Here is a 25488-nt window from a genome sequence, read left to right on the forward strand (position 1 = left end):
TATTTTCTTCTCATGTTACAGGTTGCACATCAAATGTGCCCCTGAGCACAAAGGCTTGCTCTTAGAACACTGTTAAGCTAGGGATACAAAAGGAGGAAATTCCAAATGTTAACTGCAAAAGGCCTCTGAAGTCATAATACGAAATTTATTATTAAGATTCAACAACATCAAATTAGACTACAGATTACATTAGAGTTCTTAAATTGAAATTCTATGGCATGTAATCAGACCACAGAGAACAGTACAGAGGAATAGAACATAACAACTCCCTCATCATGCTCAAAATGCTACCTCTCAAGTACTACTAGTGGTCAAATGTATGGATTATGAAACAGTACCTTTCTGTGCTGTAAATGACTGAAATGGAGAATGTGCAAACACAGAGTACATGAAACAAACAGTACTCAATAATACTGATGGTTTCCATTTTTTGTGCTTCTGCATATTCAGTCATAACACACAATATATACACACACATATAAGGAGGAATATGGGAGGCTTGCCCTCACTGCAAAAACAACTGTTTTGGGGAAAGAAGAAACTTCTTACTAAAAGTAAAGCAGTTTCTAGTGAAGAGCAATCTCTAAGTGTCTAAATATCAAGCTTCTGATCTACAATAAAAAGAAACTTTTACATGCTATTTTCAGAAAGTCAGATCCTGATCAAATAATCCCAAATTACATGGTGAGGGGAAACCTCTATTTTGACTTTTTTGTGTGCTTCAGATGATATGTGTGGCCAAATCCTCTCAACTGTTTCTGACACAAAGTTTAGCTGTGCTCCTCTTAATCCCTCTTAAAACTGGGGACCTTTGGAAGTCTGGTGAGTTGTAATTAATAAATAATGACAATAGAGTTACAGACTTTTTTTACTTCGGAAAATGTATATTTAATTCACAATATCTTATTCTGTTAACATCTCAAGTTAACAGTGCTAATATTTTAAAAAGTGCCCTGACTGTCCTTGAATATTTCTGGATTTGTCCCTAATTCTGCTGAGATTTGTACCTATGTAGTTGAGAGCTGTAGTGTGTGTGTGTGTGTGTGTGTGTGTGTGTGTGTGTGTGTGTGTGTAGGTGTTGTGTGTGTGCCATTTTGTGGGTGGATGATGGATCTCTATTTGTGTTTCAGTAAGGGGGGGCTGGTATGGATTTCCTCAGAAAGGTATCCTGGATCCTTCCGGACCCATGTGTTTACCCCATTTTTTTCCAGTAGCTTTAACAGAGAGCTTTACTGAATGGCCAAGACATGCATATGATCTAAAGATGGTATTTATTATGGAATAAGTGAAATCACTCACTTTTAAAATGTACGTGATGTTAGTACTGAATGAAGACAAAACCAGTCATCTGGCATGATAAACCCGACTTTTGTAGATAAAAAAACTAAATGAGGTAAACTCAAAATGAGTGCTGGTTAAGGTAAAATTAATCTGAGAACAACCCGTACTTTTTTCTGCGACATTTAAAATGAAAATTTACTTTATGCGAGTGCTTCTAGGCAAAATTAAATCTCAGTTCCTTGAGTTATTAAGCTAGAGTTACTAATACAATGAGGAACTAAAATAACTTATAAACACAGATGTATAAGAGATTAAAAGAAAAAAATTATAGTGCATAGGACTAGAAAAAAATACATACCTACAAAACCTCTTGTTTCTGTAACTTGCATCTTGCAGGATAAACACACTGGGGAACAACATGCACGTGTGTGCAAGTATATTTACATATTTTTCTCAGATGACTATCAAAAAATGTAGCTAGCCGTGGTTTCCTAACTACCAAAAATAACCCAAATCATCTGTAAAGTATCCACTACTAAATGAATCAGCAACAGCAACATCAGTTAGTTTGAAAGCATTCATTTCACACACTGACCCCTTTTCATGTCCATTAGAATAATTTAAAATGTGTTCCCATAGCATTATTATAAGCAGCACTAGTCATTTATTATTAGCAAATATTGATGTACATGAAATGTTTTTTAAACATGCTGTCCTTTAAGGCAGACAGGTTCATTTTTGTATTAGAAAGGTTATCATAGGCAGTTATGTTAACAAGCAATCATTCTGTTTAGTATGGTGTATAAAAAGGAGGGCTATGACTCTTGGTAATGAGCCAAGATGGCTTCTCAAAGAAGGGGACATTTGTGCCTGGAACAGCGATTTTATAGTGTATGCTACGGCAAAGAAGTGGCAAGCTCAAAGAGTCTGAAGTAGCCTGAAGAACTTCTACTAATAATCCAGATAGAATGAAACTGAGTAAAATTACCTTGATAAAACAGATGAACCTATACGTATGAGTGACTGCAGAATTTTTATGTATTCTGTATGCCAAAGAACAGTCTATATCAATATTTTCCTGTTTAATAAAGCCATTTTATGGACTAGTTGCCACTCTTTCCATATCTGGTGTGTGTGTGTGTTTCTGTGTGTATGCATGCGCACACACGCACACTTAAACATTATTAACTAGAGGATTGTTACAGTGAACAAAAATGTTTCCTGTCCCTATTAACCTGGTTCTTTTTTGAGTAACTGACTTGTCATGATTTGCATCAAAAATATTTACTGCAAGCTTCAAAACTGGCACTTCTACAGGTAAACATCAGCCTGAATGCCTGTGACATGCCATCTACATTAAATTTGTAAATAATGTAAATAAAGCATTTCATTATTATGCATTAAAACGTATAAGATCATTTAGGAGAAAGTCTAATATGCCATAGATACCTTGTTAGCTACAGCATTCACATTTGGTCTAGCATCAAAGATGGTCAATTTCTGGGTTTGCCCATTGGTTTCTCTGATAAGATCAAGATATTTCTCATCATCTTTGTTCCTCTTGCCACTCATTCCAACCAGTGGCTGGCTACAACGCATAATCACAGCGTGATTCTCTGGATGAATCCATGACAGCACCTGTAAACAGAAACAAGAAAAGAACTAAATAAAACAAATAATATGAACACTTCAAAAGTACAGTTGTGTACACTTACCATAAATGTAGATGTTCGAGTGTATTCACTGTTGCAGTCCTGACATACGGGTTATCCGGCTCCCAGTAGCCCTCAGTCTGCCCGAATACCAGAGTCCTCGGTATATAACGTCAGCTGTCGTCGTCTGTAAAAATGATGTCAGAACGTCAGGTATAAAGGGAGACAGCTGACGCCCTTTCCCCAGTCTTTCTTGCTGCAGAGCCCGAAGCAGATGCAATTCGCACTAGTGCCGGTTGGCTGTTTACCTTCTTTCTGGTTTCCGACTACCAAGTACCCCATTCGGGACCCTCTTTTCTTGTTTTAACAAATTTCAGATAAAGTTAATAACTGCCTTGCCTGTGGAAAACAGATTCCGCACCGTGACTTTCATTCCTATTGTATAACTTGTTTGGGCCTTGAGCACGCCGTCCCTAACTGTGATCTCTGTGCTTCTTTCAACCTGCGTACCTGCAATCAATCAGCTTTGCCATATACACCAACTGCCTTCCTCCAATGTTATCTTGGTTTAAAATCTCCAAGTATTTTGGGTTTTTAATACCATGAAGGGAACGGACCCCATTCCTAAGTCAGGGTATGATCAAAGTTTATGAGATCAGTTTTGTTTCAATTTTTGATGTTAACCAAAAGGGCTCTTTGGAGCACCCGCAATGTGCCTAGAATTGAATTACATGCATTGGTAGCATACCTACATATGACTGTGAATTCTTTGTTTATAAGATCCCATTGCTCCTACTACTACTGCAATTACCTGGATATCTTTCTTTCTTTCACTTTGCTCTTGTTTCAGCCTGCAAATCTTGATATTTTATGACATTTAGTCTCACTGTACATGAGACACAGTAATCGCTAGGTGTAGCAATTTCAATGATTAATACTACTTTTGTCTTTTTACACAGACTACTATATCTGGTTTTCTTGCATCTATTTTTTTTTTAATTGTTGGGTGATCCCATGTGATGTAGATTTCATTTTTCCTCTATAATGCTTTGTGGTTTATGTTTCCAGTACTTTTCAGCTACTTCTATATTGTAGTATTTACATAATCCCCACTGCAACAATCTTGACACATTATTTTGCCTTTTGGTGTACAGGCCCTCTGCCATGAGAATATTACACCCTACAACAAGGTATGTGACTGCTCCCAATTTTTTTTTTTTTTTTACAAAACCTACATTTGTCTGTTTCTCCCCCATGTTCAATGGACTTTGTAAACCAATGTGTATGTAGTCCACTGCTCTGTGCTGCCATTACTAAACTTTCATCCTTTGGTTTCGACTCACCTCTCCTTAACCATTCCCTGATCAATATAGGGTTGTTTAAAGAGATCTCTATACCTACCACTATATTTATGTTTTTCCCACATTTTCTACCTTCCATCTGATCATTCTCTTTATATTCTTTCTTTTGTTTTTTGGCACATTGAGTTTCTGTCTGATTTTTGTATACTTCTGGTTTGATTTCCAGTCCCATTTGCTACTAGAATGCTTCTGTCAAACTAAGCACACAGGTCATCTTAGACTTCTTCCCTGATGTTGTAAAACTTTCACTATGGTTGGCTTTGATGAGGTCAGCAGATCTGTATGCAGTTCCACAATTGCAGCATACCTCCTTCAGAATGGGGAATATATAGTCTTGGTATACACTGATTTTTATAAATCATTTGATAAGTGTGAAACATACTTCTTGTTTTTCTTTCCAACCTATCCAACAATTTTTGGGGACAGTCAGTCACTCCAAAACTGTAAGTAAGGACAGGAAGAGCAAATTGGTTTATAATTTGAACTTTGTTCCTAGATGTCAATGCTGTTTTCAGGATTAATTTTAGTCTTCTAAAATGTTCTTTACTAAGTTTTATTCGCATTTGTTCATATTTTATTGTTGATCCTTCATCGGTTCCCAAATATTTATACACTCCCTCTTGCTCAAGTTCTTTTCTATCACATTTCTATGTCTCAGGCTGACATTTTCTTGGTGCTGCTGCTTTCCCAATTTAAAGGTTGCTTTTACACATTTATCAAGACCAAATGACATTCTTATTTCATCTGAAAAAGTTTTGACCACTTACAGCTGTGCTTTCAGTTTCTCATCTGATGAGCTATACAGTTTTAAATCATCCACAAAAAGAAGATGAGAAGTCTTTACACTTTACTGTTTTCTGGGAGCCAAATTGTAGCCATGACCTAAATCTGTTAAATAGTTTAATGGGTTAAGGGCAAGACAAAAGAGCTGAGGTGACAGAGTTACCCTGGAATATCCCCAGAATAATAATTTGCCCTTTATCATGGCTTAACTGCAAAGTGGTTTGCCAGTGTTTCATGGTTGTTGTAATGTAATCAAGAAGTGTAGGGTGCATCTTATACATTTTAAGCACTCTTTTATCCATGAATGTGGAATACTGTCAATTTTTTTTTTTTAAGTTTATCCATATCCATCCTTAAATTCTTAACCTTTTACAATTCTCCATTATGGCTTTATTTAACAACAAACGATCCTTTGTTCCATATGACTTTCTTTTGCTACCCTTCTGTTCTACTGCCATGATTGCATTTTCTTCTAAATGACTATAAACTCTGTCGGTATCAATTCCAGTGTATAGTTTTTACGTCTTCAGAACACAAGTTATTATTGGTCTATATTTTTTTAGAATAGCTTGCAGTTCATTGTTAACCAGGTTGATGTCTGTTCAGGGTGTGCATATAAACAGTTCTTACTCATGGCTAAATCTTCATGTAAATATATCAATACTTTTAGCCAGAAGTTAGGTACTGCATCTGGGCCTGGGATTTTCCAGTTAGGAGCTTTTCTTAACTTTGTTTCAATCTCTCTGGCCGTTACTTCATCCCATTTCATATCCTGTACATTTGAACTTCTTATTCTTTCTTTTACTTCTTCTAGCATTCATCACCTTTGTTATGCTCCACAGGATCCTCACAGATATTTCTCTGAAATGGATCTACTTCTTTTTTTGGTGGTGTTTTAATTCCTTTTGCTGTATTTCCCATTTTTCTATAAAACGTTTTTGGGTCATCAATAAATTGCTTATTTTGTACTTTTCCTTTATATTCATCTGCGTATCTTCTAAGTTCATTGGATCATACGAGATTACTAGGCTATCACCCTGGAGGCCATTTTAAGCCTAGCCATTTCAACCCAATGTAATACCATAGAGGTACTAGTCAATACCCAAGATAACATTTAGTGATGACTGCTGATGTCCAGGAGGGATGTGGGCTCTATCCCCAGTAAGAATTTACGGTGCTCCATCCACTCATCCACGTTCCTCTTGAACAGTCTCATAGAAGTGCTCTGTTTTACATGAATTGGTAGTCCGTTCCAAACACGTGGCAGTCGCTGGGAGATAAAGCTGTCCCTCCAGCATGTCCTATTTAAGTCTCTGGAACAGGTATCCCTAGACCTATCTGATTTATGGACATGCAGAAAGTTCATTAGGTTTGGCTCTTTGGTTGCTCTGTAAGCCATGTGTAAGACTTCCTTACAATACGGAGGATAGTTACAGGGATTTTAGTTGGTCTGTGTAAGGCACATGCTAAAGGCCCTTAATCTTCTCTTTTTCATTTATTATTTGTGATAGTGCAGGACAGATCCTGATCTGTTTTGATATTGCACATTGTTTTTTATCACGTCTATCTTTCTGATTATTTTTGTTGATCTGTTCCTTCTTGTATACTTTTCTAATGGTGACACTTGTTGTCTTAATTGCTTTACAGTTTTTTTCTATTTGATACTTCCATGATGGCATTTGATTTCTCCCCTTCCTTTCCCTTACTGCCCTGCGCTTCTGGGATAAGACTTTATCTGTTATTAATTTAGCTGCACAGTAATATATCACATTAATTGCTATGAACAGTCTGAATTACTGTGCTCATTTGTTTTATCAAACTTCTAACCTTTTGGGTTTTATTGACTTTCTGTAGTGTATGTCTTTCACTGAACTTAATATATCATTCCAACTCTATTTAATCAAGCAACTCTTCTCTTAGATCATTTTCTTCTAAACTGAGGGCACATTCTTTGTTCTCCATTTCCTACGGCATTCTATAGAAAGTTCCAGAACATCTTCCTATGCCATCCGTTACTCTTTCATACGGGAACTCACTGGCCTATCAGTCCACAACATTGACGGCATCAGAGTTGCCACAGTTTCCTGTTCTTTTCTTTGCTGTGCAACTCCAACTGAACTGTTGTAATGGTTTCCTATGGTAGGCTCCAAAGTATCATCATATAACAAATGATCAGATGTTTCTCCCTCCACCAGTTTCTCCTTAATTAGGGGATCCATTTGCTCTATCCTGCAGTGATGTTATCAGATTTTCTAGACTAAATCCTTCACTTCACAGGTAATGCATAACCTTGGTTTCTATTTCTTTAATTTCTCAATTACTACTTCTCTTTACCTCTTTGTTTTCTTATTTTTTGTATTGTAAAAATTTTTATATCCAGATGCCTTTGCCTATGTTTGTCTTCAAATATCATTGGTGTTGTTGTTTTTGTATTGGTTAGTTTTGCTTTCTCCTTTGCATAAACATTGTACCATATTAAATCTAATTTTCTTTCCCATGTCTATATTTCATCAGCTGTCTCCTGCTTCTCCTTACCTGGAGGGCTCATTGTTCCATCATACTGTGATATAACCTGTGTTAAACTTTCTACACTAAATCCTTCACTTCTCAGGTATTCCATAACGCCAGCTTCTATTTTTTTTTAACTTCTTCTTTACAAATATTCTATTCTGTGTTACCTCTTTGTGATCTTATTTTCTGTATTGTGAATTTTTCCATACCTGGATGGATTTGCCTGCATTTATCTTAGAATATCTTTTTTGCATTGATTAATTTTGCTCTCTCCTTTGCATAAATATTACATGTATCAGACCTCTCTTTCTTTCCCATGTCCATATTTCTTTTTTGTACCTTTCAAAAATCTCTAGATTTTATTTTTATATTTTCATACTCCCTCAATTGCTTCTTTTTTTTCTTGGTCTATATAATGTTTTTCATAAATCTGTTGTACTAATGAACACACTTTTATTTGAACCTTCTGACAGTTTTTCTTTTGCAGGTATTTTTCTTTCCTCTAATTTCTCTCTTAATCCTTTTAAAAATCTTCTGTCTGGAAAGTTGGGGCTTCTGTGCATAATAGTAACAATACATAATTTCTTTCTTATCCTCAACAGTCCAGTCTAAAATCTTTTTTGGTCTATCAGTTTTTGTGATTTCTGTGGACTACTAATTCCTTCTACAACAGGGGAGCCATCCTCACCCTGAGCTTGGCCTAGCTTCATTGTAGGAATGTTTCTGTGCCTTGAGGTTTCTACATTTTTCCAGTCCTGACACCAGTGGGCCTACCAGGACTGGGCACCTTTTTATCCTGGGTCTTGCGCCCAGCTATCTTTTTTATTTTTAACCTACTTCTGTCCATGATATATGCTATATAAAATACAGACATCAGGGTCATTTTAGTGAGATTTTTGTGTAAAACAGGGTCCACTTTGTGAAGCTACTCACCAAGACTTGAGGATGAATTCATTTCCGGCAATTCTACTCTTCTCTGCTTGCTGATCTATCATCTCTCCATTCAGACCCCTTTATCATCTCTCCATTTGGAACCCTGTTCTCTTTTATGGCAATTTCACAGATTCCTGAAACAAGTACTGCAGTGCTAATAATTGCATCTGGTAAACTGTTACACTATTCTGCCACTCAGATATTCACTCAAATCCTTTGAAAACAACATTCTTCACTATTCTGTTATTTACTCCCTTATGGATCAAGCCTACCTTCCTTTTTTTTTCAATAAATATCTTTATTAAATTATCACATATGACATAGGCAATCTTACATTTATATAAATGAAAAACAAACACTGACACCACTTTAGTTGCAAACATTATACATCACAGACCCCATTGAAACAACTATTGTTGCAATTATACATCACCTATAATGTATCCAGTAATTGTCAGTTAAGCATTAAATGTCTTGCAAACATTATATATCAGCTATAATCTATCCAGTCATTGTCAGTTAAGCATTATATGTTTCATTCAAATCCTGCCTCTTAAACCTCATTCCTTCTCTGCATATATTGTTCCCACAATTCTCATTTTTTCTATGTAGTTTGCACCGTCCCTTTTTTAAAGTTTCCAGTTTCAGTTGTTTAATCTCTGTTATTATATTTACTACTTCTAATAAAGTTGATCTAGACTTTTATTTCCACTTTCTAGTAATTGCTTTTTAGGCAGCCACCATAATTAGACTTAACAAGGCTTTACTATGTCTAGGCAATTCTGATTCTGTATCATAGCTCAAAAAAATCATATCCCCAGTCAGTCCAATCTGCACACCCAGCATCTTCGACAGAGCAGATCACAGGGAATCCCTAAAGTCTGTCAGCTCATTACACTCCCAAAAAATATGTTCCCAGCCACCTCTTTCTTGCCCATCACACCTCCAACATTTGGTATCCATACGAGTAAAAATTCTTTGAAGTCTATTTGGGGTATAAAAATACCTATGTAAACACTTCCTGGCAAAGCTATCAAATCTTCTAGACTTTGCTGCATATTTGGGAGATATACATATATACCCCATTGTCTCTTTGTGGATTACTTATCCAGTCTCTCTTCCCAATCCTTTCTAAGCTCCTCTGATTGATTCTTATAATTAGTATGCAATATTTTATATGTCCTACTAATTATTCATTTTTTAAAGGCAGCTTCTGTTCTAAATTCTATGAAAAACTCTACCAATGCAGGTCTTTCATTTAAGACTCCCTTATTTCTTTCTCTTTGCCAATACTCTGATATCAATCCTTGATAGGGAAGGCAATCTCTAACCTGCAGTCCAAATCAATTCTTGGCCTATTCCCAGTCTATTACCTTTCCCTTTCTAGTTATTTGTTCCCAATACCTTGGTTCCTTTGCCAGTTTTCTCCAATATATTCCAGCTCCCTCTTGCCTATTATCTGTATCCCTAACTGCAGTCATCCCTATTGGCAGAATCTCTTTTCCCCATTCTCATGCTGGCTTAGTTCTTGGAATACTCCCTGCTATTATATGAATATAATACTCTCTATGACTTTTGTTGTTCTTCTTAGGAGTCTGCATCCAAAATCCCAATCTCTCCTTATTTCTTGAGCTTCCCCTCCTGTATCATCATAACTCCTTTCCACTTTGAATTATGTTCTTCTGCTTGTGCTACGTATAAGAGCCTTAACTGTGTTGCTCTAAAATACCCCCTCAAACTGGGTAATCCTAGTCTGCCTTGTTCTATTGGAAGAATCAGCTTATCCCACTTGACCCTTGCTGTCTTCTCTTCCCCGATAAAACCCTTCAACTCTTTTTTAACTGCTATACACAGCTTCTCCTCTGGTTGATAAAAATATGCCTGACGTGTATAACACTAAAAGGACTAAAAACATTTCACTTTCTTGTATCTTAGTTTCCACATAACAAAGCTTCCAGTTTCTCAATTTTTGTATGATCTTCTGTTTAGTCTCTTCCCACATATCCTTAGCTGCCACAACACAATCATTTCTAATCCATACTCATAAATACATCATTTTATCATGTCGCCATAAATATAGATATTGCTGGACCAATTTGTGTGTGAGTGCATAATTTACTGCTATTGCCTTTGTTTTAGCTTCATTAATTTTGTATTCTGAGAAGATTTGAAAAGGTCTTAAAATGTTCCACAACATAGTAATATCCCTTCCTGGTTTTGTCATGTATAAAATAATATCTTCTGCAAACACAGCCAGCTTTTCTTGACTACCATACCAATTATATCCTTGAATTTCTGAGTTCCTTATTTTCATTGCCAATTGCTCTAAATATAAAGCAAACAACAAAGGGGAAAGTGGACAACCCTGCCTGGTTCCTCTACTCAAGCAGACGTTCGGAGAGCACACCACCCACTTTAATTTTTGCTTCCGATCCCTCATATATACTCCTAATCAACCTTATGACTGTATCAGGGAAAGCAAATGCTTCCATTGCCCTACTCATGAAGTCCCAGTCTACACTGTCAAATGTTTTCTTTGCATCATGATCCACCAATAACAGTGGTATCTCCTTACATTTTTCTTCCCTCTTGATCATCAATGTTCTTTTAATATTGTCAAATGTTTGTCTCCCTCCACAAAACTACACATTGACACATATCTATCAATTTCGGTATCACTTTTGCCATTCTTTTAGCCAATAACACACAAACACTTTATAATCATGGTTTAGTTTTGAAATGGGCCTGCACGAAGCTGGATCTGATGGATCTGGGTTCAGGCACCTAGGCGGCGTGACACCCCCCCTGTGAGACTGTCGGATGTGGACACATGGCAGGCTGGCAGTTTAGCTGCAGTGACAAATGCCTGCGGACGATTCCCTGTGGGAATAGAGGAACCCCCTGCAACCTAATCAGAGATGGCAGACACAACCCCCACAATGATACACACTGCATCCCCCTAGAAGCCACCATGTGTAACCGTAATTGGAACATGTGGCTGGCACAGGATGCCAAGTGGGCATGAAAGTGGTAACGTGAAACCTGTGTGCTGTGGGCAAAGCCTTTATTAACACAATATGTAAAGTGATGTATGTAGTGCTTGGTGCGTACTAAACCCAAATATAATCACAACTTGCAGAAATGTGCCACAGCACGGAGGAAATCCTGCACATCATTGTAGTCACACTTATGTTGCAAGATGTGCTTTAGGTGATGCTCCCTTACAACAATAGCCTTCCTAAGGGGTGTCACAGGCATCCCCCTCAAAAGAGACTCCCATCAGGTATCTGTCAGGTTCTGTTCCTGTTGCAGAACAGACAGAAGGACGGACAGCTGCACTGTAGGGTGTCCCAGTAACACCTTCAGCCAACAATGCCATGCCTCCACCTGGTTATTAGTCCACGGGAAGTCCATGTCAGAGACATCACACACATTCCAAAACTTCAAAGGGTAGGACAATAGCAGTCGTTGCTGTGCTGAGCAGCTTAGATGCATACTTCTGTGGTTGGCCTCGCACGTAACGATGGTCCAGAAATACGCCAATAGGCTGAGCATAGTCTGGTAAAGTAGCCACAATGTCCAGGAATGCAGGGATAACATCTTCCAGCGGTTGGAATGCCAACGCAATCAGCTTGCGGATGGCAATTGAGAAAGTAGTGTCCGTACCATAGAGGACTACAAGGTGGAGATGCTGGATCTGGTGCCAAATGATCTGTGCAAAATGGAATAGGCACCCCTTCAGAATACTGTTAGGGAATGCCTTACGGCTGGCGCGGATTGCTGCCTTCTCGAAATCAGTCATAATATACTGTGGAGCCAAGGTGCATCCCTGTTCTGCAGCCATACCCTTAAGTATCTCCCACATATTGTTGTATGCAGACTCTGACTTCCGTGTCATGAGACAGTACACCAGGGGGACGATCCTTGCTGAGTTGGGGGTGCCAATACATCCATGTAATGTATACAGCTGGCGACATACATCGGCCCGTGTGGGGAAGGTGCCATCCCCAAGAATTATGTCAAATTTTGTAATGTAGTAAGTAGAACCAATGAATCAGTCCCATCCATTTCAGACATCTACGGAAGACAAAGCCGCCACTACGGAGTGGATACTGGCTGACATCAATATCCGAAAATGTTACTGGAGGTGTGGTCATGATTGCCCATGTCCTCTGCTGTACCCTGGTTATGCTATGCCACAGGGTGGCATGGCAAGTCATCTCCTCTAGTACACTGTCATCCACTGTGCTTAGGACACTCTGCATTACCAGGCTTGGCAGGTCATTGCTGGTTACCGCTCTCTGCTGCAGTTCTGCTCACAGTGTAGCCACTTGGGCTGATGTTGCATCTGGGCCGTGCTGGTGCGGCAGTGATTTCAGCAGTTTTTTCCCCTTACCCTGGCGAACAGTGATGGCATGACCTTTGCAGGCCTTTACTCTCTGCTCGATACATGCCCAGTACCGTTTAGGTGGTGCTTCACGCTCCAAATGGTAGTGGTATCCCTCCACTACCAGCATTGGTTTGCCACGTTGGCTGAGCACTGTGCTGTAGCTGTTGCCAAGCTGACCAGGGCTATACAGGTACATAGAGTACATCATGGTAACCCCACTTGTTGATGGCTTCCCAGTATCCATCACAGCCAGTGTAGCTGGGAACAGGATGTAGACATGACCCTGGTACAAGTCACTATCAGACACTGGGTTGTTTGCTGTACACCAACTTGTGATGTACCCTCAGAAGTAGCGCTGCCTGCCAAAGTAGCCCTGTCTACACTCCACCTTGCTTTGACTGCCTGGTCTGCTAGGGTTTCACTATGTGGAGTTCACACAGTCGTGGGGTTGACAAGTGCTTGTAGTCTGGCAGGCATCTAAACAGCTTGCTTGCAACACAGGTTCTATGTGTACTGCACAGGTCCCCTTTAACTCCCAGCTGTTGCTGCTGGCCAATCAGGGTATGGGGCCCAGTCTCAGTTTCAGTGACAGAGGTTACATAGGGAGGTTTCCCCTGTGTTGCACCCTTGTCTGCCTACATGGGCCTGCATACTTGTGTACCCCAGCTGCAGCGACCAATGGATGGGTTTGGCGGCCCCCGCAATACACACATGCTGCTGTGGACTGGGAGGTGGGTTGCTACCCCTGCATGACAGTGTTCCTTACTGCAATGTTTATTTCCTGCTGTTGGGTTGGTAGTCTGTGCTTGCCTGGGTTGCCATGTTCCCACTTGCCACTGCACTAGGGGGGGCTCTGGCAGGACAGTTACTATCTGTTGCAGGCATGCATCTCCACCACTTTGGGTTGGACATGTGTTGGAGCCATTCCCAACAGTGGTACTCACAGGGACACTGTGTCCATCATGCAGTGATATGCTTGGTTGGTGTTACACTAACAGGTCTTATGGTAGCATGCACTTTCTGAGGGGTAAGAAGTCTGTAACTCATATGTCTGTTCCACTACAGTGAGAGACAGCCACATGTATGTGGAATTTGGGCTACCCATATTCTGCACAGATCAGGCCTGTCTGTGCTGTTATATACTGTTAGTGGGTATTGGCAGGGATGCTTGTGGTGTTCTTGCTGTTTGGTAAATGTACATGTATGTACGCTCTGCTGCGGCTGCAACTACATTAGGTTTTACTGTCTGCTTCCCCCAGGAATGTTTGCTGTGTGGGTTTGTGTGGACTTGTGGAGCACTACAGGTATGCTGCATTTTTTATTGTGCTTTGTGTGGACTTGTGGGGCACTAAATGTATGCTGCAGTCGGTATTGTGTTTGTGTACGTATTAGCCTTGTTCTGCTGCGTTGCGCGGCTGTTTCCACTGTCGCGTGGCAGCCCGCACACTAGCTTTAGCGGTCATCTCCATTTGTTGGTTTTCACACCAACATGGATTCCCACGACATTTCTATCTTTCGGCCGCACTCTACGGTCTAGCGGTGCTGCAGCCTTCTGTTTTCAGCGTTGTACTTCTTGCGATCTACATGCCGGAACCCAATGGATCTTTACCGTCTTTAGGTATTACTTTTAACACCGCCTTCTTCCAGGATGCTGGTATGTCTCCTCCTCTTAAAATACTGTTAAACAAAACCATCCAGATGTTTATCAGTTTTTCCCCTCCTAGCTTCCAAACTTCCACAGGAATACCATCTATTCCTGGGGACTTTCCTGTAGATTGGTTATGCATAGCTATTTTTATCTCATCTCTTCCCATCCTGTTAGTAATTGAGACTCATCTGCCTCTAACCTTGGCATATTTAACTCTTCCATAAACATTTTAATTTGTAATTTTTCTTGATTTCCATATTTTTCTGCTTTATACAAACATTCATAAAATTTTCTAAATATTTCTAATACTTCTACAGGATCTCTTACCTTCCTTGTTATAGGCTGCCTAAGCTTGGTGACAGCCTTTTCCACTTTCTGTTGCCTGAGTCGTTGTGCTAACAGTTTTGTGCTCTAGAATTATTATCAAAAAAGCAGTTGCTTAACAGCAGTCTTTCAAAACTCCTGCATATTATTGAGGTAATCCCTTATTTTCTGTTTAGCACTCTGCAGTTGCTCCTTTTCTTGTTCTGACAGATTCCCCCTATTTTGCAATACTTTAACATTTATCAGTCCCTCTAGATAATTCTTACTACTTCTTAGCCATATCTCACTTTCCTTCATTCCCACCACAGTTTTAAACTCCACTTTAATGTTATCCCACTCCCTATATTTTCAGAGGAACTTTCTATCTTCTCTAGTAGCTCTTGAATTAATTCCAAAATCAATTCCTCTCTTTTCAGCCAATAGGTGGGAAAGCACATTTTAATTTCATTATCTTGCATTTTTACTTTAGTTATTATTGGTGCATAATCTGAAATACTTACTGGGTGCATTTCAAGACCTTCAATTAAATGCACATGTTCCTATGTGATATAAATTATATCTAGCCTAGACCAGTTTTTGTATCTTGCTGAATAATATGTATGAACTCTTGGTACTGAATTCACATCTTCCATGCCAAACATTTTAATAAAATTTTTCAAGAAATCTACCCTCCTTTGTTATATTTTCCCTTCTAGGCCCCCCCAGATACATCTTCACTGTAGCAAACCAAATTCCAATCTCCTCCTACAAATAATATTCCTCCCACAATTTTCTTAAGCTCCATTATAGCAGTTTTAGGTGGCATGTAAATGCATGCCAGTGTAATCTTCCTCCCCTGGGAGTAGCCCCTTAGTAATACATATATTCCATTACCTTTGTTCCCTCTTCCATCACTACTGGAGCTCCTCTTGCAATTAATACAAGTAATCCTCTTTTCCTCTGCCCCAGATATTCCACTGAATAACCATCCTGAAAACCTTATTTTATCAAATTCATATGTTCAGTTCTTTCCAGGTGCGTCTCCTATAGCACAGCTATTTGCACTCTACATTTTTAATATAGTTCAGTACGCTTTATTTTTTTATATTTATCTGTAAGCCCATTCCAACTGAAAGACATTACAGAAAGCATCATTTTATATAGTTATTACTACCTTTTATGTATAAAGTAAAGTTGTGTACACTTACCATAAATGTAGATGTGAGATTGTATTCACTGTTGCAGTCATCACCTGTGGGTTATCCCTGCAGTGGTAGCCCTCGTTCAGCCCGAATACCAGAGTCAATGCCTTTCTGCTTCGGCTGATGTCGCCTGCTGTCTGACGTCAGGTTTTCAGTGCTATAAAGGAAGGCAGCCAACGCCATTACATCAGTTTTTCTTGCCCTTACCAGTCAGCGACCCAAGTAAATATGGTAAAGTGGTCTTGGTGGCTAAAAGCCACAGTTAGAAACTTATGTCTCCCTAAAGAAAGAAGATACAAGGGGGAAGGAGGGTGGGAAACCAGGACTGCAACAGTGAATACACTCAAACATCTACATTTGTGGTAAGTATACACAATTGTACTATGTTCTTCGTGTTTCACTGTTGCAGTCGTCATCTGTGGGCGGATTCCCAAAACTGAGGAGAAGGGTGGTAGGATCAGTAAGAGACCTAGGAATGGGTCAGCATGCCCTGCAGAACTGCAGAGGCAAACCCTGCCCTAGCCTTAGAAAATAGAGGCAGGTGGTAATGCTTGATAAAGGCATGGACAGAAGTCCAGGTGGCAGCTTTCAGGATGTCCCTGGTGGGAACTCCTCAGAGGAATGCTGTGGAAGTGGAGGCTGCCCTAATGGAATGGGTTTGAATAGACTTGGGGGGGGGGGTTCCCATGCAATCTGTAGCAGAAATGGATACAGTGTGATATCCATTTGGAAATGGGCTTCCCCTCTGCCTCTGGGGCAAAGCTGACAAGTAGTTGGTCTGTTTTCCTGAGGGGTTTAGTACGGTCCAGATACCATATGAATGGTCTGTGCACATCTAGAGAGTGCAGAATTCTTTCCCCTTGTCTTGAGGGTTAGGAAAGAAGGTGGGTAGATGAATGGCCTGGTTGAGAGTTACATTAGATATTATCAGGGGCATAAAGGAGAGATTAATCCTCAGGGAGACCCTGTCTGCATGGAAGATGATGAAGGGCTTAATGGCCATCAGTGCCTGAAGTTCTGAAACCCTTCTGGCTGAGATGATAGCTAGGAGAAAAGCAGTCTTCCAGGAGAGGTATCTTAGTTCTGCTGAAGCAGCAGGTTCGAAGGGAGGTAACGTTAGTTTTTCCAAAACATAATTCAGGTCCCAGGCTGGAGTGGGTGGCCTTCTGGGAGGTCTGATATTAGAAGCCCCTCTGAGGAATTGTTTAATCAAGGGATGGGAGAACAGGGGCTGTTCTGTGTCAAAATGAGCTGAAATGGCTGAGGTGTGGACTTTAATAGAGGAGAAGGAGATGCCACTATTAAGTAGCTCCGCTAGGTAGTCCAGGATGAGAGAGATGGAAGGTTGTGAGGTACTGCCCCCTCTGGACTGGCTCCAGGAGTCAAATCTTTTCCATTTTCTGGTGCTGGGCCTTCTGGCCTCTGTGAGAATGTCTAGACCTGTTTGCCTAACAGGAGCCCCTTGTTTGCCTTTAGAGTATTAGCCATACTGATAGTTTGAGAATCTGCAAGTCTGGGTGCAGCATCCACCACCCCAGCACCTGAGTTAAGAGGTCTGAGATCAGGGGAAGCTGCATGGGAGGCTGTAAGGTCAGGCTGCGCAGTAAGGGGTACAATGTTGTCTGGACCAGTCTGGAGCAATGAGGATGGCCTTTGGTCTCTCCTCCCTTATTTTGATTAGTACCTTGGGAATAAGAGGCAGAGAAGGGAATGCGTACACAAAGATGGTGTTCCAGGGGAAGGTAAAAGACATCCACTTTCCATGCTAGGTGGTGATATTCCCTGGTACAGAATTGTTTCAGCTGATGGTTGAGATGCAAAGCAAAGAGATCCACCTCCGGAGTCCCCACACCTGAGTGATTTGTAAAAAGATTTTTCTATGGAGCTGCCATTCGTGTGGGTCCAGTAAGTTTCTGCTTAAGTGGTCTACCAAGGTGATGTTGATCCCTGGTAGGTGTTGGTCTATCAGGTGTAGTCTCATGCACAGTGAGTAAGATTGGGTCCCTCCCTGTTTGTTGATGTACCACATTACTGTGGTGTCTGTTTTAATAAGGAGAACCCCTGGCTTGAGATGGGGTTTGAAGGATGGCAGAGCCTTTTGTACTGCCATAATTTCCTTGTGGTTGATGTGTAAGCGAAGGAGGTGGGGATCCCAAAGACCTTGGGTGCACCTGCCTTCTAGGTGAGCACCCCAAGCTACGTCTGAGGTGTCAGTGGTAATGGTCTGCCCCATTGGGTGGAGGGAGAAGGAAAGACCCTTGTTCTGGGTACAGGCCCCTGCCCGCCACAGAAACTTGTCCCTTATACAGGGGATCAGAGGGAGAGAGGTCTCTAGAGGTTGAGAGTGCTGACAGCAAAGGTTTTTTAGGTACCACTGAAGTTTTCTCATGTGAAGCCTGGCCAGAGGAATGAGAAGGATGTAATTTGCCATGTACTCCAAGACCTGCAGGAAACTTCTCGCAGTGAGGTGACTTCTGGAAGCCAGCTGGGTAAAATAGAGAGGCAGGAAGCTCTGCTTTTCTGGAGATAGGAAGGCCATTTGGGATGCTGTGTCAAGCAGTGCTCCCCAGAAAATGATCTTCCTGGAGGGGCTTTGATTTCTTTTTGCTGATGGTGTACCCTAAGGAGGTTAGGAGGATTTTGACAAAAAGGAGGTTTTTCTTTGCAATATGCCTAAATGCGGCAGTCATCCAGATAAAGGTAAATTTGTATATTTTTCTGTCTGCAAAAGGCTATGGCCGGGGCTAAGCATTTGGTGAATACCCTGGGAGCAGTAGATAAGCCAAAGGGTAGCAAAGAGAACTGAAAGTGTTGTGTGCCTGCTCAGAAGTGAAGGGATTTCCTGCAGGATTCCCTTATGGGGACATGAAGGTAGGCATCTTTTAGATCTAGGGTAACTAACCAGGCATTTTTTTTTGTCAGCATAGGCAGCAGCTGCTGCAAAGTTAGCATTTTGAATTTGGGGACCACCAGGAAGGTGTTCAGAATGGGGTGCAAAGTGCCTTCTTTTCTAGGAACAAGGAATAGTCAGGAAATAAAAGCCTTTGCCTGTTTGATCTGAGGGGACAGGTTCTACTGCCTCTTGGGATATGAGAGTTTGGACTTGTTTCAATGCCTCTGCCCACTGATTTGGAGGTAAGTCTGGGTACCCTCTTAGAATTGGGAGTTCGTTGAAGGAGAATTTGTATCCCTGAAAAAATATCTTTAAGACCTATTGGTCTTTTGTTACAGAATGCCAATTTTCTTTGCAGAGAGAGAGCCTTCCTCCTAGTTTTTGGTGAGGGAAAAGAGGGCAGAGGGGGGAGAGGGAGTCACTGAGAGTTTTTACCATAGAGGGATGGCTTAGAACTCCCTGCCTTTGGAGTGGAAGTGGTCCACTGTCTGGGTTCTCTGCTGTCCCTGGAATAGGAGTCTGGATGATCTGTCCCTGTGGGGCTTACCTTGCCCCTGTCTGCTAGGTGCAGGAAAGGACCAATGTTTTCAGGGAAAATTCCTGCTGAACCTAGGAGGTTGTACCTGAAGGAAATATTTTACTGTTTGCGTAGATTTAGCTTTGTCTTCCATCTTTATAAGCACCTCTTCTGCTTTAAGAGGTCCTTATCCAAGGGTCTATCAAGTAATTTAGATTTGACATGATCAGAAAGAGATTGTTCCTTCAACCATGCACATCTCCTAATGACAGATCCTTACACTGCTGCCCTGCTTGAAGCTTCTAGGGTGTCATATCCACAGTCTAATGAGTGCTTAGCCACTTGACAAGTACAGTGCGGTAAATCTGCTAACTCTTTCGAATTGGCACAGTCAGGAAAGGTTGAAATCTTTTGTTTTAATAGTTCCAAAGTGTGCTGTTGGTATTTTAACATGTGGAACTGACAACTGAGTGCTCTGACAGCTAAGGTTGCAGAGGTGTATACTTTTTTACCCCATCTGGCCAGAGCTCTGCAGTCCTTGTCAGAAGGAATAGGATTCTTTGCAGAACTAGCCTTAGCTCCTTTTGGTCCCTGTGTAATGACCTCTGGATCTGCAGCAGGATTTCTGTACAGCTATTTGTGAGAGTCTGGTACTCTGTAATACTGATCAGGTTTTCTGCGAGCAGGTGGGAGGGCGTCAAGAGTTGAGCTGGATTCATGGAAGACATCATCAACCACCTTTAAGATTGGAGTGGAAATGTTCCCTGACAGTGTGAAGAGTTTTCCCAAAGGAAAGATCTTCTGGTGAGGAGGCAGAAAGGAAAGGATTCCTCTGCATCTGAATCATCATAAGCAGTCAGAAGTTGTTCCTATTCAAAATCTGAATAATCCGACTCCTCAGAATCCTGTTCTGTCAGTATTTCAGGAGAAAGGTCTCTTTTCCTTTTAGAAGTTGTGGCCTGACTACCCCTGATAAGGGTGATAAGATCCTCTGCCATTTTAAGCATTTGAGCTGGAGGTGGTGGAGTAGGAGTAAAATGGTGGCTAGAGGTAGTTTTCCTAGGAATGGCCTTGCTTCCAGGCCTAACAGTATCCCTCGGTCTGAGAAAAATGGTATTCGGAAGAGAAGACATTGTTTTTTTGTCTGGATTCAGTAGTGTGAAAAACCTACATGGAAACTGGTGCCTGTGTTGCGGCTCCGGACCCAACCAAGGCAGAGACAACTAAAGGCTCAGAAGACGAAGAAGATTTCTGCGGCATACCGGACTCTGAAAGGGTCTTAGTAGAGGCCTGCGAAGGTATCAAGTCAGGCATCAGGGGCTGCAAAGGCGCCTTACTAAATTCTGGAGAACTGACTACCTGCTTATTGGTAGAGTCACTGGAAGGCTTAGCCTTGTGTGGTCTGTCCCTATCTTTATCCTTACCTTTTTTGGAATGTGAAGAAGACAAAAATACCTGGCTAAAATAAGAGCTCTATGATGAATGGTTCTTGCGTTAAACAGAGCACAGAACCGGCAGTGGGGGACGTAGTGGTCTGGGCATAAACAAGTGACACAGTATGAATGGAAGTCTCGGTAGGGTATTTGCTTTCCACAGGCGAGACAATTGTTAACTTTTTCGGACATTGGTTAGTGCAAGAAAAAAGGATCCCCAACGGGGTACTTAGCTTTAGACATTTTCAACTGTAATTCAAACTCTGGTAGCGACCAACTGGCATACTTGCTAAATGCTTCTGCTAAGGGCTTCACGGCAAGAAAGACTGATGTAATGGCATCGGCTGCCTTCCTTTATAGCACTAACGACCTGATGTCAGACAGCAAGCGACAGCAGCTGATGCACAAAAACACTGACTCTGGTATTCGGGCCGGCCGAGGGCTACCACAGCAGGGATAACCAACAGGTGATGACTGCAACAGTGAAACATGAAGAAAGTACAGTTGTGTACACTTACCATAAATGTAGATGTTCAAATGTATTCACTGTTGCAGTTATTACATTTGGGTAATCTGCTGGCAGGTTGCCCTCAGTCGGACTGAATAGCAAAGTCTTGGGTCCTGCATCAGTTGCTGTCTCCTCTTACATGACGTCAGGTCGTTAGGGGTATAAAACATGCAGCCAACGCCATTTTAATCAGTTTTTCTCCCCCCAGATGTCAGGTGCCAAATATATATATAAATAAACTGTAAATATACAAATGCACTTTTAGAAATATAAAACTTACCTTCAACTAAAAGCAAATACACCACAAAGGCTTTTGAGTATAGTGAAGGAAAGAAAAGATATAGAATGGGGGATGGCGGGTGGGTAACCTGGACTGCAACAGTGAATACACTCGAGCATCTACATTTATGGTAAGTGTACACAACTGTACTATGTTTTTCGTGTTTCACTGTTGCAGTCATTACATTTGGATAGAATCCCAACACTATGGATGGGAGGATGGAACTAAACAGCATTAAGAGCAGCTATAAGGCTCTGCAGGACTGCAGTGGAAAAGCCTGCCCTGGATTTAGAGAAGAAAGGTAAATGATAATGCTTTGTGAAAGTATGAAAAGAGCTCCAAGTAGCAGCTTCTAGAATGTCTTTGGTTGGGACCCCTCTGAGAAAAGCTGCTGAAGTAGAGGCAGCCCTGGTGGAATGGGATCTGATCCCCTTGGGCACAGGTTTACCATGGTGCAAGTAGCAGAAACAAATGCAGTGGCTTATCCATTTTGAAATAGTCTGCTTTGATATAGCCTTCCCCTCAGATCCTGCAGTAAATGCTACCAGTAGATGCTCAGACTTTCATAGAGATTTTGTCCTGTTTAAGTAGAATCTTAGTTGTCTGTGTACATCCAATGAATGCAGAATCCACTCCCCCTTGTTCTGCGGATTTAGGAAAAATGTTGGCAGGTGAATGGTCTGGTTAAGAGCCACACTGGATATCACCTTAGGCATAAAAGGTCCTGAGGGCCACCCTGTCCAGGAAAAATATAATGAAAGGCTCCACTGCCATGAGAGCCTGTAGTTCTGAAACCCTTCTTGCTGAAGTAACTGCCAAAAGAAAAGCTGTCTTCCAAGATAGGAATTTTATATTCACAGTAGCTGCTGGTTCAAACAGAGGCAGGGTGAGTTTTCCAGCACAAAATTGAGGTCCCATACAGGAGTTGGTGTTTTCCTTGGAGGCCTTATATTTTTGGCCCCTCTGAGATACTGTTTAAGGAGTGGATGAGAAAAGAGGGGAGGCTCTGTGTTGTAATGAGCCGAGATGGCAGAGGCATGGATTTTAATTGAAGAAAAAGATAGGCCCTTGTCAAGCATCTCAGTTAAGTATTGTAAAATCTGAGGAATATTGGACTTTGCTGTGTCTATTCCGTGTGCTTGGTTCCAAGCACAGAATCTCTTCCATTTATCAGCATAAGATTTTCTAGTACTAGGCCTTCTGGCTTCCAAAATGACATCCATCACAGGTTTACTTAGAGATGTGGTTTGAATAATTAGTTGATCAGCCATGCTGCAAGATTCAAAGTTTGGACCTGAGTATGTAGAATTTGAAAGTTCTGCTGAGACAGTAGATGAGGTGTTTGAGGCAAGTACCATGGAGGAAGGAGTGACATATTCCTTAGAAGCAGGTACCAGTGCTGGCGAGGCCAGTCTGGAGCAATTAGGATAATTTTTGTTTTTTCCTGTCTGACTTTTAGTAAGACCTTGGAGAGTAGAGGCAGAGGGGGAAAGGCATAGACTGATAGGTTTTTCCAGCTGATGGATAGAGCATCCACTTTCCATGCTTTTTTGTGATGAGTTCTTGTACAGAATTTGCCCAACTGATAGTTTTGGGGAGAGGTAAATAGATCTATGTCTGGGCTCCCCCATTTCTGTGTTAACATGCTGAATATTTGTGGATCCAGTTTCCATTTGTGCAGGTCCATAAGATTTCTGCTTAGGTCATCTGCCAGAGTATTTTGCTTTCCTGGCAGGAATTGTGCTTGAAGATGTACTTGGTAAGTCATGGCTATGTTCCACAAGGTCATGGCTTGTCTGCAAAGGGGGTAGGAATATGTACCCCCCCTGCTTATTTATGTACCACATTACTGTGGTGTTGTCCATCTTTATCAGTAGTTGTCCTGGATGAATTAAGTCCTTGAAGGCTGTCAGAGCATTCTGAACAGCTAGCATTTCTTTCTGGTTGATATGCAGATGCATTTGGTTTGGGCTCCATTTGCCCTGAATGCACCTCGCTGCCAGGTGGGCCCCCCAAGCATAGTCTGATTCGTCTGTAGTTAGGGGTTGGGTGGCAGGGGGTAGAGTGAATGACAGTCCCTTGTTTTGGTGACATGTCTTTGCCCACCAAAGAAACTCCTGTTGCAGGCAGGGAATGACAGGAATCATTGTTTCCAGGCTGTGACAATGTTGACTCCATAAACTTTTTAGGTACCATTGAAGTTTCCTCATATGCAGTCTCGCATATGGAATTAGTAGAATGCAGGATGCCATGAATCCCAAAGTCTGCAGAATTTGTCTTGCAGATAACTGGGTTTTTGTTGCCATTTGTTTGAAGTATGTTGTCAGTTGCCTTTGTTTGTCTGGCGTGAGGTAAGCCATCTGGGCAGTTGTATTCAAGCTTGCACCCAGGAATGTAATTATTTGAGAGGGTACCAGTTGTGATTTCTTTTCGTTTATGGTGCACCCTAGGCATGCTAGAAGCCTTTTTACAAATGCCAGATGTTGAAGAAGTGTCCTTGTCCTCTGCTTGAATGAGACAATCGTCCAGATAAGGATAAATTTGGATGTTTCTTTGTCTGCAGAATGCAATTACTGGTGCCAGGCACTAGGTAAAGACCCTGGGTGCAGTAGATAAGCCAAAGGGCAGTGCAGAGAATTGGTAATGCAAAAAACCTGCTTTGAAGCGGAGGTATCATCTGCATGATTCCCTTATTGGGTTATGCAGGTATGCTTCTTTTAAGTCTAGAGTTACTAACCAAGCATTCTTCGACTACCATATGTACGAATAGGCAGTAGCTGTTGTAAAGTCAGCATTTTGAATTTTGGAATGTCCAGGTACATGTTCAGACTCGACAAATCCAGTATTGGACGCCATGAATTGTCTTTCCTGGGTACCAGGAAAAGTCTTGAATAAAATCCTTGTCCTTTTTCCTTTTCTGGTACTGGTTGAATATCCCCCATATCCATGAGGGACATGACTTGCCATGAGGGACATGACTTGTTTCTGAGCCTCTGCCCACTGGTTTTGTGGCAGATCCGGCCACCCATTTGGAATTGGCAAAGTATGGAAATGAAATCTGTACCCCTGGGATACTATGTTTAAAACCCACTTGTCCTGGGTAATTAACTGCCAATTTTGAGCATGAAGTGCTAGTTTTCCCCCCAAGGGGCTGCCAAAAGATAAGTGCTTGGAGATGGTAGAGGAAAGTCATTGAGACTGCTTACTGTAGGGTTGTCCTTTGTTTCCTCCAGATTTGGAGGTGGAGGCACCTCATTGCTTTGACCTGTAAGAACTCTGTGATTGATATCTGGAGCCTTTTGAGTGCCTGGGTTTCCCCTGAGTGGCTCTGTTGGACACAGGAAAATACCAATTTTTAGTAGGCCAGTGCCTACTGAACCTGGGTGGCTGTACTTGCAAGAAATCTTTTACAGTTTGCATAGATTTAGATTTGTCTTCCATTTTCTTTAAAACCTCTTCTGCCTTATTACCAAACAGAGTATCATGCTGCAAAGGGGCATCCAACAATTTAGCTTTAACATGATCAGGCAGATTTTGCTCCTTGAGCCAGGCATGCCTTCTAATCACAGATCCAGTAATGGCGGCCCTACAAGAGGCCTCCACGGAATCAAAACCACATTGCAAAGTATGCTTTCCAACCTGTTCTGCTGAATGCAATAAATGCTGTAACTCTTTATTTTCCACATAATCAGAAATCAATATCATTTTCTGTTTAAGTAAGGCCCATAACATGCTGTTGATATTTAAGCATATGAAACTGACAGTTTAAAGCCCTGATTGCCAAGGTTGCAGA

At 41.3% G+C, this 25488-nt stretch overlaps 1 protein-coding gene across 1 annotated transcript in view; it reads right to left on the reverse strand.

Moving 5' to 3' along the window:
• Positions 1-25488, reverse strand: part of MTM1 (myotubularin 1) — a 1351953-nt gene that overhangs the window by 274427 nt on the left and 1052038 nt on the right. The window contains exon 9 of the mRNA XM_044057169.1: positions 2731-2919. Within this exon, the coding sequence (XP_043913104.1) occupies positions 2731-2919 (189 nt within the window). The remainder of the gene's footprint in view (positions 1-2730; positions 2920-25488) is intronic.

Source organism: Protopterus annectens, chromosome 15.part0, assembly GCF_019279795.1.
Source record: "Protopterus annectens isolate FY-2018-M chromosome 15.part0, PAN1.0, whole genome shotgun sequence".
In the NCBI taxonomy this organism is placed as follows: Eukaryota; Metazoa; Chordata; order Ceratodontiformes; family Protopteridae; genus Protopterus; species Protopterus annectens.